Source organism: Rhododendron vialii, chromosome 4a (genome assembly GCF_030253575.1).
Source record: "Rhododendron vialii isolate Sample 1 chromosome 4a, ASM3025357v1".
NCBI classification, from domain to species: domain Eukaryota; kingdom Viridiplantae; phylum Streptophyta; class Magnoliopsida; order Ericales; family Ericaceae; genus Rhododendron; species Rhododendron vialii.
The window spans coordinates 38,548,629-38,565,823 of NC_080560.1; the positions used below are offsets into that span (position 1 = coordinate 38,548,629).

Consider the following 17,195-nt stretch of genomic DNA (forward strand, 5'->3'; position numbering starts at 1 on the left):
ATGTTCGGATAAGAGCATCTCCAATCCATCTCCCTTTTCCTCCAAAATAGAGGATGAATGTAACACATTGAGAGGAGATTTTATAATTTATTTCATTTTTTCTTCACTTTTTATACTTTTTGGGAGAATCTTTGAGGGACCCATTGTCCTTTTTAGAGTTTTGGAGGAATTTTGTACTCCAAATTTACTTTTGGTCCTCTATTTTTAGAGGAACAAATTTACTTTTGGAGGACCACACTTTAAAAAGGACGGTGGGTCCCTCAAAAATTCTCCCAAAAATTACAAAAAGTGAAGAAAAAAGAGAATAAATTATAAAATCTCCCATCAATGTGTCACATCCATCCTCTATTTTGAAGAAATATATGTGGATTGGAGATGCTCTAAGGGGAGCTTATTTCTCATGCTTTCCTCTTTCCCGTGACTCCGGAAATTTTTAATAAAGTATTCAATAATTATTTTAACTCTATTAGAGCATCTGCAATGGGAATAATCAAAATCGATAACCAAAATGTGTCACGTCAGCATTTGATTATCCATTTAGTTCATAATCAAACCTAACAAACTTGATCTCAACATTGGTTATTTTTGTATCCCTATAAAAAATCCCCCCATAATACGCAATACATCTATGTCCAATTGCAAACGAGTTCCAATCACGCATCCGACCACACCAAATTATTCGTCTCGATGAGACGATTCTAATGTGAGGTGTTTTTTAATTTTTTAGTTTTGAATTTGGTTATTGGGTTTGGTTATTGAGTTTTGGTTATTGGTAAAAGTTGTTAAGTTTGGTTATTCAAAGGTCAAAATTTGATGAGTTGCTAAGAAGTTGCTAAATTTGGTTATTACAATGTGAGTATTTTTTTGAACAAACATTGCTAACTTTAGCAACCTTTTAGTTTTGATTATTACATTGTGGATGCTCTTAGCTTTCAACGGGGTTGAAATTTCTAAAAGGGTGTTTTCTCAGCCGCCTCGGCCTTTTTCTCGACCAATTCAAGTTTTCAACGGGCTGGTTGGAAATATGGAAAGATAAGGGAATGACTTTGGTGTCTTCGGTCATTTTGAGGACACCGTAACTTTTGGCATAACAAAATCATTATGAGTATAACCAAAACCTATTACAAGCATAACAGAACCATAGCAAGGCATAACCAAAACCATAGCAAGACATAACTTATTTGTTATGTCTTGGTTGGGTTTAGTTACGCCTTGATTGGTTATTTAGATATTCTTTGGTTATACCTTGTTTGGGTTCTTTTATGTTTGTAATTGATTTTAGTTATGCTCCTATCCCCAAAATAACCGGGGACACCATAGCATCATCCTTCCCCATAAATCTCCTCAAAAACTAATTTTTTAGTGAAGTGTTGAAGTTTGTCATCAAAAAGGAATTGAAGTGTACATCTTTCGTACCAATTTTGTAGCAATGCTATCAACACAGTCTTTCTTTGAAACACAACTCCGGATACAACTAGGCTCAAAGCTGTTCCACATGAGTCCACATGCTTTGAACGGCTCTGGATGCGGGATGCAGAACGACTCTGGATGCGGGATGCAGTTGTGTTTTGAAATTGTGTCCGGAACTGTGTATTAAAGGTGTGTTGGTAGCATTGCTCGTTTAAAGAAATCCTACTCCCCCTCTTCTTGCTTCATCTTAGAAAACCAAGCTCTGTTTTTGTTGGAGGAGAAATGGAGGACAGCAACCATACCATCCAGATGCCAAGAGTGAAACTGGGTTCACAAGGGCTTGAGGTAATCCACTCTTCTTCTTCTCTCACATCCCAATTTGAAGAAATCCAATTAAGTTCACATGATTACTGCTGCCTGTTCTTCTGCATCTGCATATGCATATAACACACCCCCGAAAGATATAAAATAGCAGTTCTTCTTTTGTAAACCATGAAGCAGTTTCCCCTGTGTGCTCTGAAAGAGAATCTGTCAAATTCAGTTATGTGAATCCAAACATCAAGAATAATTGTGTCAAATTGAGTTTCTTTTTTCATAACTCGGCATGCGGTAAACATTATCGGGTGGTCTTGGGACACTGTCATGTGCTACCCAAACACTCTTATCCATCACACAATTCTGTGGCGGCCAGTACTAAGTGTATTCACCCCACAAAGATGAGTGTGGGATAAGAAGTTGGGGCACCACCAGACCGAGATAAGTAAACCAAATCAAACCGAGCCTTGCGTCCCAATCACTTGGGCGCAACAGATAAGTAGGAATTTGGAAATCATTTCGACGGTTCACTAGCAAACAAAGCCCCGGGTGGGCTTGCCCAATGTAGGAATTGATAGCATGCGAGTGGGAGCGACTTAATTGAACCCCAATCAAAGACTTCCTGGAAGCCATATTGTCAGATAACTACTATTGAGCGTTAGGGTTTTAAATTGGTTTTCTTACCTCGTACTATCCGTTGGACGATAAGTAGATTAGAAGTAATTAGTGGACTTGGAGATTTTTTTTGAAGATTAGTGTAGAAATTTAATGATATTTTTGTTCTTATCATGATTTATAGTTACCAAAAAGAAAAATCAATGATATTTACCTTTGAAGATTTCAAATGTAGAAATTTTATTCACCATGGGGAAACAATTAGCAAATTGGATAATCTGAATAATGCGAAAATTAGGATTGAAGAATTGGGAGATTAGTGGGGTGTGAGTGATTCTTCAAAATTATAAAGTAAACTTTCGCATATCCATCCAATCTGTTGAACATAAGAAAGAAAAATATGGCCTTCATTTAGTAGTTGTGAAAATAAAAAGTAAACCAATTAATTTGTGTCCTTTTTTTTTTTTTCTACAGGTTTCTAGATTAGGCTTCGGCTGCGCGGGACTTTCTGGATACTACAATGATCCTCTCTCACACGAGGCTGGATGTTCAGTTATAAACGAAGCTTTTACAAATGGTGTTACCTTCTTCGATACCTCCGACTTGTATGGAGAAAATCATGACAATGAGATACTTCTCAGCAAGGTACTGTCACAAATCTTTGAAAAGATTAACATCGATCCAACAGGTTAAAGAGATGGATATATGAGGAAACTAGGTTAGCATATTGCAGATAAAGTTGTTTCTTCTACCCATATTTTGTTCTCTGTTGATTTTATAGAAAGATTCATAGTATTGAAGCAGTTACTATAAAGTTTTCAATAAAACCTGAAAAAAGTGCACAAATGGTGATTGGCCTTGCAAATGACGGTTGAGCTTTACTTCATGTATCATGGTTTACAACATGTTCAGTACTTCTTTTTTACAACTCTGTATACGGCTCAATTGGCCGACTAATCCGAGCCACTAATCACATTGTCCACGAACAGCGGGCCTAATTGGCTAATTGTAACCGGGCCAAAGCCCCGAATGGGCTGGCCCAACACAAGAATTGATAGCATGCAAGTCAGAGTCGAACCCCATATGAAAGGCTTCTTAAGGCCCCTGGTTGCCAGGTCACTACCACTGTGTCAACCCCTAGGGTTCTGCAACATGTTCATATTCAGTTCAGAAAACTGATAGTTTCAGTAAAAATGTATTGTTCCTTCAGTTTTGCTCCGCTACGTTCACATGGTTGCATTGTAGCGTGGTCATTGCAGGACCGCGGTCTGCTTATGGCTTTTGAAAATGACGGGGTGTTTAGCGCGCAGCTTTTGCGTATAGCTTGTATCGTAAAAATGCCTTAAATAAGCTGGTAAATTAAGTTTTCCCCTCAAGCATCCCTCCCATTGTTGTTGGATTATTTTTTAGGCTCTAAAGGAGCTTCCTCGGGCAAAGGTTCAGTTAGCCACAAAGTTTGGGATTATGAGTTTAGAAGGTGGTAAACATGCTGTAAAGGGTACCCCTGAATACGTAAGGCAGGCCTGTGAAGCTAGTCTTAAACGACTTGGAACTGACTACATCGATCTCTATTATCAGCACCGTGTGGATCCTACGGTGCCAATAGAGGACACTGTAAGTGCCACACATTTTCTTATATTGATTAGTATTCAAACGAATTATGATTTTAAATATATTGTAATTGCTAACGATTGAATTTGTGAATTATTTTGGCATAGATGGGAGAGCTGAAAAAGCTTGTGGATGAGGGAAAGATAAAGTACATTGGGTTATCTGAAGCTAGTTCAGACACCATGAGGAGAGCCCATATGGTTCATCCCATAACCGCTATTCAAGTGGAGTATTCCCTATGGACTCGTGACATTGAAGAGGATATAATCCCACTCTGCCGGTTTGTTGATACCTAGTTATTTCTTATGCGTTAATTAGCAAACCCATGATTTTTTATAGCTCGATGTCAAAACTAAAGCGTCTTGAGCTTCTTTTGATCCGTCTTCACTCACAGAGAGCTGGGTATTGGAATAGTGGCTTATAGCCCTCTTGGCCGCGGCTTCTTTGGTGGGAAAGCCGTTGTTGAGGCATTGCCAGACAATAGTTTATTGGTAGGTGACTTGACTACTGATTGACAATATGTAAATGCAAACCTCGAATTCTTGCATGCAAGGAGACGTAGAGACAGGGAAGACTTTAAAGAGAGTTTTCATTTTCCCAGTCACTATAAAATGTTGATGAGCTTGTTCATTGTGGTTAAATTGATTCTCAACTCATACTGATCTGTCACACAGCCTCACTGGCCAAGGTTTACCGGAGAGAATCTAGAGAAGAACAAACAACTATATGACCGTCTAGCCAACCTTGCTGCAAAGAAAAGTTGCACCCCTCCACAACTGGCATTGGCATGGCTTCTCCACCAAGAAGACAATATCGTTCCCATCCCGGGTAAACTATGCTCTTCCATCTCTTCTAACCCTTTGATCCACGTTATTAAGGGCAGATTGGAGTATGAATTCCGAGTCTTCATGAGTCCACCATATAGAAACTTTTGGAATTGAAAGTAAATGGTAATTGCAAGATCCTATTATAGATCCCTGAAAAATGTAAATGGTAAGCTCCAAATACATTTCCCAGCTACCGATTTATTTTCCTGGAAAAGATTCCTAATTCATTCAAAAACACATATGAGATGTCCTCATGTATTAGGATACTGGGTATTAGATCCTTTGCAATGGCATTCACAATCCCCCTCTAATCTCCAACTATCCAAACATATCTTAAGGGGAACCTCATGCTCAATGTGCGTGCTCTTGCAATATTTTACACCTTGTTTGGTTGTTAGTTTTTACGTTTGAGATTAAAAAAAATTCTATAGGTTTGCATATATATCGTATTTAGTTAATTTTTTTAACATTTTAACAAAAAAAAAAATTTACTTTTTGAATAGAGGTATGCTATATACATCCAAAAAATAGACACTAGATAAAAAATTTGACCAAAATCACAAAAGATGAAAAAACATGATCCTAACATTTGCAGTCTCAATCATGCAAAAACTACCCACATTAAACTGAAGAAATGACTTGTGAGCATGGTTTCGAGTATAAAAAATTAGGTAAATGGGACATGGTTTTGACCATGATCTGAGATTTTGGTTACTTGATTATTCTTATTCTTTCCCCATGCTATTGTCCAGGGACAACCAAGGTTAAGAACCTTCATAATAACTTGGGAGCATTGTCACTGAAGCTAACTGAAGAAGATTTGAAAGAAATTTCTGAAGCAGTTCCCATTGACGAAGTGGCTGGTGAAAGAGACGCGGATTCCGTTAAACAATACTCTCGGAAGTTCGCAAACACCCCAGAAAAATGTTGAATAAAACTGCAGATCAATGGAGTTATGGAGCTTGTACTTATGTACCATCTTATGGCTTTTTGTGTTTGGACACAATACTTGGTGCTGATAATTTATAGAACTATAATAGGATGATAGACTGCTGTTTGAATTTTATATCTACACCGTGGATTGGGAAATCCTGTAGTGCAAGACTTTGCAAGGCATCCTGTAGGGCGCACACAGGTCATCGATCTTGACAATGAATGGTTGAGATATGATTTTTAATTATGACAAGTAAAAATCATATATTACCGATCATAATTGATTTTTAATGTGGACTGTTGATTGATAAAATCGACGGCTATGTGCCGCCGCCTTACACGTGCACTACCGCACCCCCTGTAGGGTTTTCTTTGAACTTTTTTTCGGATAGCATTTTGGTGTCTTTGTATCAACCAAAAGCAGAGGCCACCCTTTTCTTATAAGGTCTAAACTATAGAAATTGCAAAATTTCTGAGAAAAAGTCCTAGAGGTCATCCGTGCTAAGTTGACATTTTGCGGATTGTGAATGATTTGGATAATTGGAAAAGCAAACACGTACACATCCCTAAGAGGGAGACCATGAATGACATTGCAAGTAGAACTTTTAATAGGCTAAACCATCCAAATGGGGGCAATAGTTACTAAGCAATAATTTGTAGTTGTAATTGATCTACTAATAGGAAGGGGGGCTGGGGAATTTACTTATCTAACTGGTGAATGTATGAGAGAGAGAGAGAGAGAGAGAGAGAGAGAGAGAGAGAGAGAGAGAGAGAGAGGCATATATTTGGAGTTATTTAAGGGAAGCTGAAAAGTATTCAAGGAATCAAGAATAGCAAGAGCTGTATGTTGACTTGATACAAGGAATTCCAATGGACGCACAAAAGAGCAATTAAGAGGCTTCTGGAACCAACAAACACCAGTATTTATAGACACAGCAGAAGCCATAGAAGCAAAGAACAGCAGGAAAAGAAACAAGACATGGACAATGCCGTTGGTATGATGTTTTTCCTCTTCAACTCTTTTTCTTCGTCTCTTACCGTACTTTACGCAAGCATATATATACATGCTCGAGGATACTTGAAAGTATGTCTAATAGAGCAGTTGGGTTTTTTTTTTTCGGTTCATTCAGCAACTGTGAGATCGATAAGAGATGTCCCGCCCGCTCACTACTCCCTTAAATTAACATCTTTCTCGTTATTCCTTGACGCTGACATTGGAAATTATCCTTCCGGAGTATTTGAAGCTGGTGGCTACGAATGGTTTGTTCAAATGCGCTCTCATCTCCAAATCTTCTTTTATAGCCTCCTAAATATTCTCTGTTCATTCTCTTTTCTGTTTCAGGAAATTGTGTATACACCCAAACGGGAATGAGAAAATTAATGTGGATCGTCACATTTCTCTTTACTTGGTAATAGCAGATACAGAAACCCTTCCACCTGGTTGGGAGGTTAACGTCAACTTCAAGTTGTTTGTGTTCGATCAAATCCGAGATAAATATTTAACCATCCAAGGTAGATAGCTACCTTTGTAGTTCAGTTGCATCAGCTCTAGTACTGTCATACATAGCCTCATCGTTAATACTAATTCTGTATGCAGATGCTGAAGGAGTAATTAGGCGATTTCATAGGATGAAGACAGAATGGGGTTTTGATCAGTTTGTTTCTGTAGAAACTTTTAATGATGCTTCCAATGGATATTTGGTTGATGACTGCTGCGTATTCGGTGCCGAGGTTTTTGTGATAAAACATATGGGCAAAGATGAGTCTGCTTCAATGGTGAAGGATCCTGCAAATAACATTTACACTTCGAGAATTGAGAAGTTTTCAGCTATAGATCAGGATGTTATTTATTCTGATGAGTTTATCGTTGGGGGAACTAAATGGTAACTATTGACTACTCAAACCTCACTGTTGGTTCCAGCATAGTAGAAGTAGATATACGTATTATTAAAGTTCTTTACTTGATCCATGCAGGAAGTTACAGATTTATCCCAAAGGGAATTCATCTGTAGATGGCAAATGGCTCTCCCTCTATCTGTCGTTAGCACGCCGCAAAACCCTTCCTTTTGATAGGAAAATATTTGCAGACTGCAAGCTGCGGGTAAGGGGCGAGGTCTACGGCAATCATTCTGAGAAGGAAGGTGAATTACATGCCTCGCAGTATATAAACGAAACAATGCATGTTTGGTAGACTTGAATCGAATTCTTCTTTTTGTACCAGTGGAAAACTTACTTTTAAAACGTTGATATTTGTTCTTTTAGCAGTTTTTTGTTGGTTCTGTGCCTCGTCTTATTCCTGGCGTTTTCCGAAATTCATGGCCTTGAGCGACCTCAATGACGCGTCAAAGGGCTTCGTCGTGAATGATGTGTTAACTGTTGAAGCACAGATCACGTTCATATCCAGTACTAAGGACTTCTGAAGCAGCAGTAGAAGTTGTGGTGCTTAATTGCTTTAGTATAACAGAGCCTGTGTTTTGAAGTCTAACTCGTGAATGATCCATGCCGAAACGTAATTGTCGTGTGAACACACATCATAATGTGAAGCCTTAATTTATATAGTACTAATATAGACGAGTCTTCACATGATTCTAAAAGAAAAAACTGATCAGAATGCTTTCTGGAGCGGTTGGTTTAGCCTGATTGATGACTCAACTAATCTACACATGGGGTTCAAGAAAATTTGAGTGATGTGTTTGAGAAGTGTGTGCAAAATAGTGTGTACGTAGCAAGGCTGAAAATAAAAACTAAACCATGAATCCTAACTAAACAGGAATCCCATTACCCAATCATAAGTTTGGAAGAACCCTCACGCTTGCGGTGGGGTATAAACCATCACTACAACACTACGTCACCGAAAGCGCGGTGTGAATCCAAAAGCTCCCAGAAGGGTCAAGCAAGTGCCATATGCGCTAGAGCCCATTGGCAATTCCAAGATCGTATTACAATCCCTGGAAGATACAAAATGTAAACGACTCCAATAGATTTCCTAGTTATCTATTTGGCAAACTTCAATAACTCCCCTTGTGGTTTGGCCTATGCGCGGATACACCACCTGACATTCGCTTTGTGGCGCATAACCACCATGTGCTTTGTGGAAGATTGCATCCGCATCCAATTCCGTCTAATTTGACAGATTTAGGAAGTTTGACATAAATGTCATAATCTTCTTCCTTGAATCTAGTCAATATACTAATATCTAATCCGAGTTGTTCATAATGTATTATAGTAATAAATGAGTAAGGCGTCTTTGTAAAGAATCATATCGACCAGACATCAATAACTCAGTGATTAGATACCATTATTCTTGTTAAAATGAAAGACAAATTTAAATTTAAAATTTTCCTTCTTAATAAGTTATATTCGACTATGAGGGTCCCATTGTCTGACCGACTTCAATTTTAGTATGGATGTAGAACTCGTTAAGCTCTACAATATAGACAGTTCGGATCCAATTTTTTCATTGGAATGAAACTCATTTTAAGGGCACAACAAGGCCTGTTGTTCTTAAGTCAGAACTCTATTAATACAGATAGAAACATGTCACAAAGCACAGGTAGTTATGTGCAACAAATTGAACGTTAGAGGGTGTCTCCACACGTAGACCAAACCACAGGGGTGTAAGGTGAAGTCTTTGTGAGTGTGTTTGGGTGTGGTTCTGGCATTGTTGTAAGTTTTTCCACGGTTCCACCAATTTATCAAGTGGGTAAACATATAGAATTATCAGCTAAGTAGTGGTGAAATAGGCTCTGGGAAAAAGTGGATCCATAGACATACGAAATAACTTCTTCTTCTTCTTCTTCTTCCTTTATTTTTTAATTTTAATTTTATTTTTAGGAAATGATAGAAATGACGAAATATCTATTTAACTTTTGAAAACTTGCATCTTTCTGATGTCCAAGTCAGTCAATTTGCAGATACGAAGTGTGGAAAGAACTCAACAGTGAAGGCCACGTACCTATAATGGTGTTATGGAGTGTGTTCATATGGGCATTAAGAGGTAGAATACAATTAGGATTAGGGATGGGAATTTTGAACGCGGTACGAATCCAACACAAAGTTAGAAGGTTTGGGTCGACCATTTTTTTATACGAAGAAGAACACGACGCAACCTGTCAACATGGAAATTAAACGGGAGGAATGCGGGTTATGTTGGGTTTTGCCCATGTGATGTGATGTGAAAATGAAAACAGAGGGAATTTATTTAAGTGTATAGGAAATTGTTGGTGAAATTAATTGGCTTTGGGTGGTGCATCTCAACAAGTCCCATGGAGCATTTTTGGAAGCCTCTCGGCAGATGAAGAGATGAAGAGGACATGCCTATTTATTTGGTCTTCTTGTGCCGTGTGTAGAAAAGAGTGAAGAAGGCAGAGATTACGAAAGAAAAGTCAATACTTTGTTGTGTGGCTCTACATCTTCATGCTTGGAATATGTAAAGTGCATTGATTGCATGGGTTGGACTGTTGGAGCCTATATAATAGCATTAAGGGTGAGTTTTTAGGAAGGTTACGAGAGGAAGAGAAATTACAGTGTGTACAAGTGTGAGAGCCGAGAGGATTAAGAAAGGGGTTGTAACAGTGAGGAAAGGAGTGTGGGAAAAATACCAAGTGAGTGTGTATTTGTATCTCACCATTGTACTCTTCATTGTTATAGTGGATTACTCTCTCTCTCTCTCTCTCTCTCTCTCTCTCTCTCTCTCTCTCTCTGTGGACGTACCCGAGTTTGGGGAACCACGTAATCTTGTGTCTCTTTTGTGTGTGATTGTTTTTCGTTACGCTTCTGTTGTGCGGGTGATCGGGTATTTTCCCAACAGGTTAGACTCTCATAACTCGATAACAACATGGACAACCATTTACTTTTTCATGTACGTCAATCCAAAATGAAACGACACAACACAACACGATTTCGTTGATGCAGCGATGCCAACCCATAGCCTGTAGTCACGTTTTCTTAAAAAGTACAGTATTGATTCTTTTGAATTTCCAATTAATAGAAAATTTGATCTTCCAAATCATGTTTTGTCAACTTGTATAGGAAAACATCAACAATATTATGGAAAGGCATGAAATGTACTGTACATTATTACCTAAAGACCGTATAAAATTAAATTGAGACTTTTGTCTAGTTTAGACTGTAAAGTATTTTCCAATGCGATGATTTGGTGATTGCTGGCTTCTTCTTCTTTTCTTTTTTTTTTTGGGTTAAACAAGTTGTTCATGCGTAACATTGTCAGGTGAAGAATTTTATGCACACATTAAAAAAAATCAACCGAGGGTTCATGTCAACTCCAACGCAACACGGTTTTGAGCAGGTCAGGCTATCGTCAAGAAATATGGCATGCATCTTTAAGTTAACACATCTTTTGACACGAAACAAACACTACAGAACAAATAAAAGTGTGGATTAAGTTGGCATAATGAGTGGTTGGAGATGCTCTAAGGTGGTGGGGGAGCTTAATTATTTCTCATACTTTTCAACGGGCTTGGTCTCCTCAAAAACTAATTTTTTTTTTAGTGAAGTGTTGATTAAGTTTGTCATCCAAAGGAAATTGGAGCGTACATCTTTCGTACCAATTTTGTTGGAGGGGAAAATGGAGGACAGCGGCCATATTATCCAGATGCCAAGAGTGAAACTGGGTTCACAAGGGCTTGAGGTAATCCGCTCTTCTTCTTCTCTCTCATCACATCCTAATTTGAAGAAATCCAATTAAGTTCATCTGATTACTACCTGTTCTGCTGCATATACATATATGAACCACGAAGCAGTTTCCCCTGTGTGTTCTGAAAGAGAATCTGACAAATTCAGTTATGTGAATCGGGTCCCCCTATAATCTGAAAAGGAATCAAAACATCAAGTATAATTTTGTGTCAAATTGAGTTTCTCTTTTCATAACTCGGCATGCCGGTAAACATTATTAGGTGGTCTTGGGACACTGTTTGGAAATTGTCTCGCATCGGTTAATTATCTCCTCCAAAACTAGCTAGTATACGAGCTTGGGGCCTCTCCAGTCATTGCCAATTGATTTTGAGATGAAAATGGTTAAACAGCCACGTACGTTGTGCCCAAACAATTTTGTCCATCATACAATTCTGTGGGGGCCAGTGCTAAGTATATTGACCTCACAAAAATGAGTGTGGAATAGGAAGTTGAGGCAACGCCAGACCAATGAATATAAACTTGCGCAAAGCCCCGGTGGGCTTGCCCAATATAGGATTTGATATCCGAGTGAGAGTCGAGCGACTTCCTGAGAAGTCATATTTGTCAGAAAACTATTGTTAAGCGTTAGGGTTTTTAAATTGGTTTTCTTACCTTGTGCTATAAATAAAAAAATAATTCTGCCTATCAAAAAAAAGAAGTAATTAGTGGACTTGGAGATTTTTAAGATTAGTGTAGCAATTTAATGATATTTTTGTTCTTATACGATCTATAGTGAGATTTTTAAGATTAGTGTAGCAATTTAATGATATTTTTGTTCTTATACGATCTATAGTGAGATTTTTAAGATTAGTGTAGCAATTTAATGATATTTTTGTTCTTATATGATTTATAGTTATCAAAAAAAAATTCAATGATATTTACCTTTGAAGATTTCAAATGTAGAAATATGGGGAAACAATTCACAAATTGGATATTCTGACATATTTAGGGAAAATAATGCGAAAATTAGGATTGAGGAATTGGAATATTAGTGGGGTGAGCGATTCATCAAAATTATAAAGTAAACTTTCGCATAACCATCCAATCTGTTCAACATAAGAAAGAAAAATATGGCCTTCAATTTAGTAGTGGAAATCATAAATTAAATAAGATAAATAGATAAAGGTTTATTCTATTTCACTTATTCGACTGGATCTTACGGAGCCTGCTCATGTACAACATGATTCGGATCTGATCATAGAAAAGATTTTCTTCAAGTGAACCAGCCTATCTGCACTTGCACGGTGGTTAGAACAAAGACACATTTGATTGTTAATTTCAATGTGGTAGATAGATAAAGGCATATATCTGCACGGGCCAATCAATCGTTCAAGTCAAACACTCCTATAATCCATTTTCTCTTCGTAGAATTTCCTTCAATTATTCATGTCGAATAAATAATATTGCAGGGTTGAAGGGAAATATCCAAATCCATGTCTTATCTTATTCTTTTCAATAATCCGTACTTGTAGCAATGAAATAGGATTGTTGCTCCCCCAAATGATAAATGAGATTAGATTGATTACAAAGATCTATGACATATCTTCTCTATAAAGGACCAGAAATGTCTTATTTACGTATCATTGGGAAGTGCATTAACATAAATACAGCCGTAAGAAGGGGCAAGACAAAAGTGTGTAAACTATAAAAACGAGTCAAAGTGAACATGTCCCACGTACACTAGCACTTCCTCATAATAATTCTACCAAAGGCAATCCTATTCCAGGAATAGCCTCAGGTACACCTATTACAATTTTTACTGCCCAATAACCAATTTGGTCCCAAGATAAGGAATAATCAGTTACGCCAAAAGATGCGGTCAAGACACCCAGAACCACACCTATAACCCAAGTTAATTCGAGAGGTTTTTTAAATCCACTAGTGAGATACACACGAAATACATGGAGGATCATCATTAGAACCATCATACTTGCTGACCATGTATGAACTGATTGGATTAACCAACCAAAGTTAGCTTCAGTCATTATATATTGAACATAAGCAATTAATTTGTACTTCGATTTCCAACATAAAAGGACTAAAGTTTCCAAGTGATGATTGTGTCCTTTTTTTCCCTACAGGTTTCTAGATTAGGCTTCGGATGCGCGGGACTTTCTGGATACTACAATGATCCTCTCTCACACGAGGCTGGATGTTCAGTTATAAAGGAAGCTTTTAGAAATGGTCTTACCTTCTTCGATACCTCCGATATTTATGGAGAAAATCATGACAATGAAATACTTCTCAGCAAGGTACTGTCACAAATCGGATATATGAGGAAACTAGGTTTGCATATTGCAGATAAAGTTGTTTCTTCTATCCATATTTTGTTGAAGATTCATAGTATTGAAACGGTTAATATAAAGTTTTCAATAAAACCTGAAAAAAAATGCACAAATGGTGATTGGATTTGCAAATGATGGTTGAGCTTTACTTCATGTATCATGGTTTACAACATGTTCAGTGCTTCTTTTTTACAGTTCCGTATCCGGCTCAATGGGCCAATTAATCCGGGGCACTAATCACATCGTCCACGAACAGCGGGCCTAATTGTAACCAAGCCAAATCCCCGTATGGACTAGCCCAACACAAGAATTGATAGCATGCAAGTCAGAGTCGAACCCATGTGAAAGACTTCTTAAGGCCCCTGGTTGCCAGGTCACTACCACTGTGTCAATCCCTAGGCTTCCGCAATGTGTTCATATTGTGCAGAAAACTGATAGTTTCAATAAAAATGTATTGTTCCTTTTTCTGCTCCACTACGTTCACATGGTTGCATTGTAGCGCGCTCGTTGCAGGACAGCAGCTTATTGGGTCTGCTTATGGCTTTTGAAAATGACAGGGTGTTTAGCAGCTTTTGCATATAGCTTACATCATAAAAATGCCTTAAATAAGCTGGTAAATTGAGTTTTCCCCTCAAGCATCCCTCCCATTGTTGGTTTTTTTTTTTAAAGGCTCTGAAGGAGCTTCCTCGAGCAAAGGTTCAGTTAGCCACGAAGTTTGGGATTATGAGCTTAGAAGGTGGTAAACATGCAGTAAAGGGTACCCCTGAATACGTAAGGCAGTGCTGTGAAGCTAGTCTTAAACGACTTGGAATTGACTACATTGATCTCTATTATCAGCACCGTGTGGATGCTACGGTGCCAATAGAGGACACTGTAAGCTCCACAGTTCACACATTTCCTTATTTTGATTAGTATTCAAACGAATTATGAATTTAAATGTATCGCAATTGCTAACGATTGAATTTGTGAATTATTTTGGCATAGATGGGAGAGCTGAAAAAACTTGTGGATGAGGGAAAGATAAAGTACATTGGGTTATCTGAAGCTAGTGCGAACACAATGAGGAGAGCCCATAGAGTTCATCCCATAACCGCTGTTCAAGTGGAGTATTCGCTATGGACTCGTGACATTGAAGAGGATATAATCCCAATTTGCCGGTTTGCTGATACCTAGTTATTTCTTATGTGTTAATTAGCAAACCAATGATTATTTACAGCTTGGCGTCACAACTAAAGCATCTTGAGCTTGTTTTGACGGTTAGTAAACCTAGTTATTGAAACTTTGCTCCTTCTTCACTCACAGAGAGCTGGGTATTGGAATAGTGGCTTATAGCCCTCTTGGCCGTGGCTTCTTTGGTGGGAAGGCAGTTGTTGAGGCATTGCCCGACAATACTATATTGGTATGTGACTTGACTACGGATTGAAATAAGTACTGTAAATATTTCTGTAATGCTAATCTCGAATTCTTGCATGTAAGGAGACGTAGAGACACGAAATACTTTTTAGAGAGTTTTTTTTCCCAGTCACTATGCAATGTTGATGAGCCCGTTCATTGTGGTTAAATGGATTCTCAACTCGTACTGATCTGTTACAGCCTCACTGGCCAAGGTTTACCGGAGAGAATCTAGAGAAGAACAAACAACTATATGACCGTCTAGCCAACCTTGCTGCGAAGAAAAATTGCACCCCTCCGCAACTGGCATTGGCGTGGCTTCTCCATCAAGAAGACAATATCGTTCCCATCCCGGGTAAAACTATGCTCTTACATCTCTTCTAACCATTTGATCCACATTATTGAGGGCAAATTGGAGTATGAATTCCGAGTCTTCGTGACTCCACCATATAGAAACTTTTGGAATAGAAAAGTCCCTAACTAAGCCGGAATCGCATGACCCAATTGTAACTGCAAGATCCTATTATAGTCGCTGAAAAAAGTAAATGGTAAGTTCCAATCCATTTCCTAGCGATTTGTTTTCCTAGAAAAGATTCCTAAATCGGTAACACATATGAGATGTCCTCATGTATTAGGATACTGGGTATTGGATCCTTTGGAATGGAATTCACATTCCCCCTCTAATCTCTAACTACCCAAACATAGCCTAAGGGACACCGTCTACTTAATGTGCATGCTCGTTAAACACCTTGTTTGGTTGTCAGTTTTGAGATTAAAAAAAAAAGTTTTATAGGTTTGCATATTTTTCGTTGTTAGTCATTTTTTTTAAAAGATTTTTTTTTTTTTTACTTTTTGAATAGATGTATATTATAATGCTATATACATCCAAAAAAAAAACACTAAATAAAAAAATTGACCAAAAATCACTAAAGACGAAAAAACATGAACATGTTCGTAACATTTGCGGTCTCAATCGTGCAAAAACTACCCACATTAAATTGCAGAAATGACTTGTGAGCGTAGTTACGAGTATAAAAAAATAAGGCGAGTGGGACATGGTTTTGACCATGATCTGAGATTTTGGTTACTTGATGATTCTTAGTCTTCACCCATGCTATTGTCCAGGGACAACCAAGGTTAAGAACCTTCATAATAACCTAGGAGCGTTGTCACTGAAGCTAACTGAAGAAGATTTGAAAGAAATTTCTGATGCAGTTCCCATTGATGAAGTGGCTGGCGAAAGAGACCCTGAATCCTTTACACAATACTCTCGGAAGTTCGCAAACACCCCAGAAAAATCTTGAGTAAAACTACAGATCAATGGAGTTATAGATCTATAATAATATGATAGACTACTGTTTGAATTGTATATGTATGTCGTGGGTTTTCTTTGGAGCTATGGAGCTTGTACTTATGTACCATCTTATGGCTTTCGTGTTTGGACCTGATACTTGGTGCTGATAATCTACAGAGCTATAACAATATGATATGATAGACTGATGTTTGAATTTTATATCTACGTCGTGGGTTTTCTTTGAACTTTTTTTCAGATAGCATTTCGGTGTCTCTGTATCAACCAAAAGCAGAGGCCGGCCTTTTCTTATAAGGTCCAAACTATAGAAATTGCAAAATTTCTGAGAAAGTCCAAGAGGGTTGAGAGCCGTAGTCCGTAGTCCGTAGATGTCTTCAACTCCATTTCCAATAAAGATGAACAACATAGAAAGGACTCTCGTGATATTACACCAATCCACTAGAACGGATGAGATCGGTGATTCATCCCTGGCTAGGGCTTTCGAATCAAAACATGGGCAATTCGTACCTTTCTGATGAGAATGCTATGATGCTATGTCCCAGTCCCTTTCCATGTGTGCTTCCTCTCCTCAGGTTATAATTCACAAAGGAGGCGATTAATATGTGGCTCCCAATGGCTTCCGGTTCAGCATTATCAAGTTCCTTCCTATCAGGTAGTTCTAAACAGGGATGTCACTCTCGCCGACTCCACTGCGTCTACAACCCAATTTGAGCCAATTTTGAGGTATAAAAGACTTTCAGAGTTGGAAGAGGATGGAAGTGAAATGCGATCCTGACCCGCCCATTGTCATTCTAGATGTCA

At 38.1% G+C, this 17,195-nt stretch overlaps 3 protein-coding genes and 1 long non-coding RNA gene across 5 annotated transcripts; all 4 read left to right on the plus strand.

The window, feature by feature from the left end:
- The first annotated feature begins 1,358 nt into the window (after positions 1–1,358).
- Positions 1,359–5,988, plus strand: LOC131324242 (perakine reductase-like). The gene is made up of 7 exons (XM_058356131.1): positions 1,359–1,755; positions 2,815–2,985; positions 3,751–3,954; positions 4,059–4,231; positions 4,346–4,442; positions 4,626–4,779; positions 5,531–5,988. Exons 1-7 carry the CDS (start codon positions 1,693–1,695, stop codon positions 5,707–5,709), a joined length of 1,041 nt encoding a protein of 346 aa, XP_058212114.1. The 5' UTR covers positions 1,359–1,692; the 3' UTR covers positions 5,710–5,988.
- A 447-nt stretch (positions 5,989–6,435) lies between these two features.
- Positions 6,436–8,211, plus strand: LOC131324243 (MATH domain and coiled-coil domain-containing protein At3g58210-like). The gene is made up of 6 exons (XM_058356132.1): positions 6,436–6,706; positions 6,842–6,971; positions 7,054–7,223; positions 7,309–7,594; positions 7,686–7,852; positions 7,977–8,211. The coding sequence occupies exons 1-6, from the start codon at positions 6,691–6,693 to the stop codon at positions 8,129–8,131; spliced, it is 924 nt and encodes a 307-aa protein (XP_058212115.1). The 5' UTR covers positions 6,436–6,690; the 3' UTR covers positions 8,132–8,211.
- A 2,876-nt stretch (positions 8,212–11,087) lies between these two features.
- Positions 11,088–16,595, plus strand: LOC131324241 (perakine reductase-like). Of its 2 annotated transcripts, XM_058356128.1 has the most exons (7): positions 11,088–11,361; positions 13,487–13,657; positions 14,360–14,563; positions 14,675–14,847; positions 14,993–15,089; positions 15,284–15,437; positions 16,208–16,595. In XM_058356128.1, exons 1-7 carry the CDS (start codon positions 11,125–11,127, stop codon positions 16,384–16,386), a joined length of 1,215 nt encoding a protein of 404 aa, XP_058212111.1. In that variant the 5' UTR covers positions 11,088–11,124; the 3' UTR covers positions 16,387–16,595. The 2 variants fall into 2 exon arrangements, with proteins under 2 accessions (XP_058212111.1, XP_058212113.1); XM_058356130.1 differs by lacking the exon at positions 15,284–15,437 and having other exon boundaries at positions 11,134–11,361.
- On the plus strand, positions 12,046–13,344 carry LOC131324244 (uncharacterized). Its single transcript, XR_009199272.1, has 2 exons — positions 12,046–12,137; positions 12,259–13,344. It is a non-coding gene; the product is annotated as an uncharacterized LOC131324244 (long non-coding RNA).
- Positions 16,596–17,195: the final 600 nt, after the last annotated feature.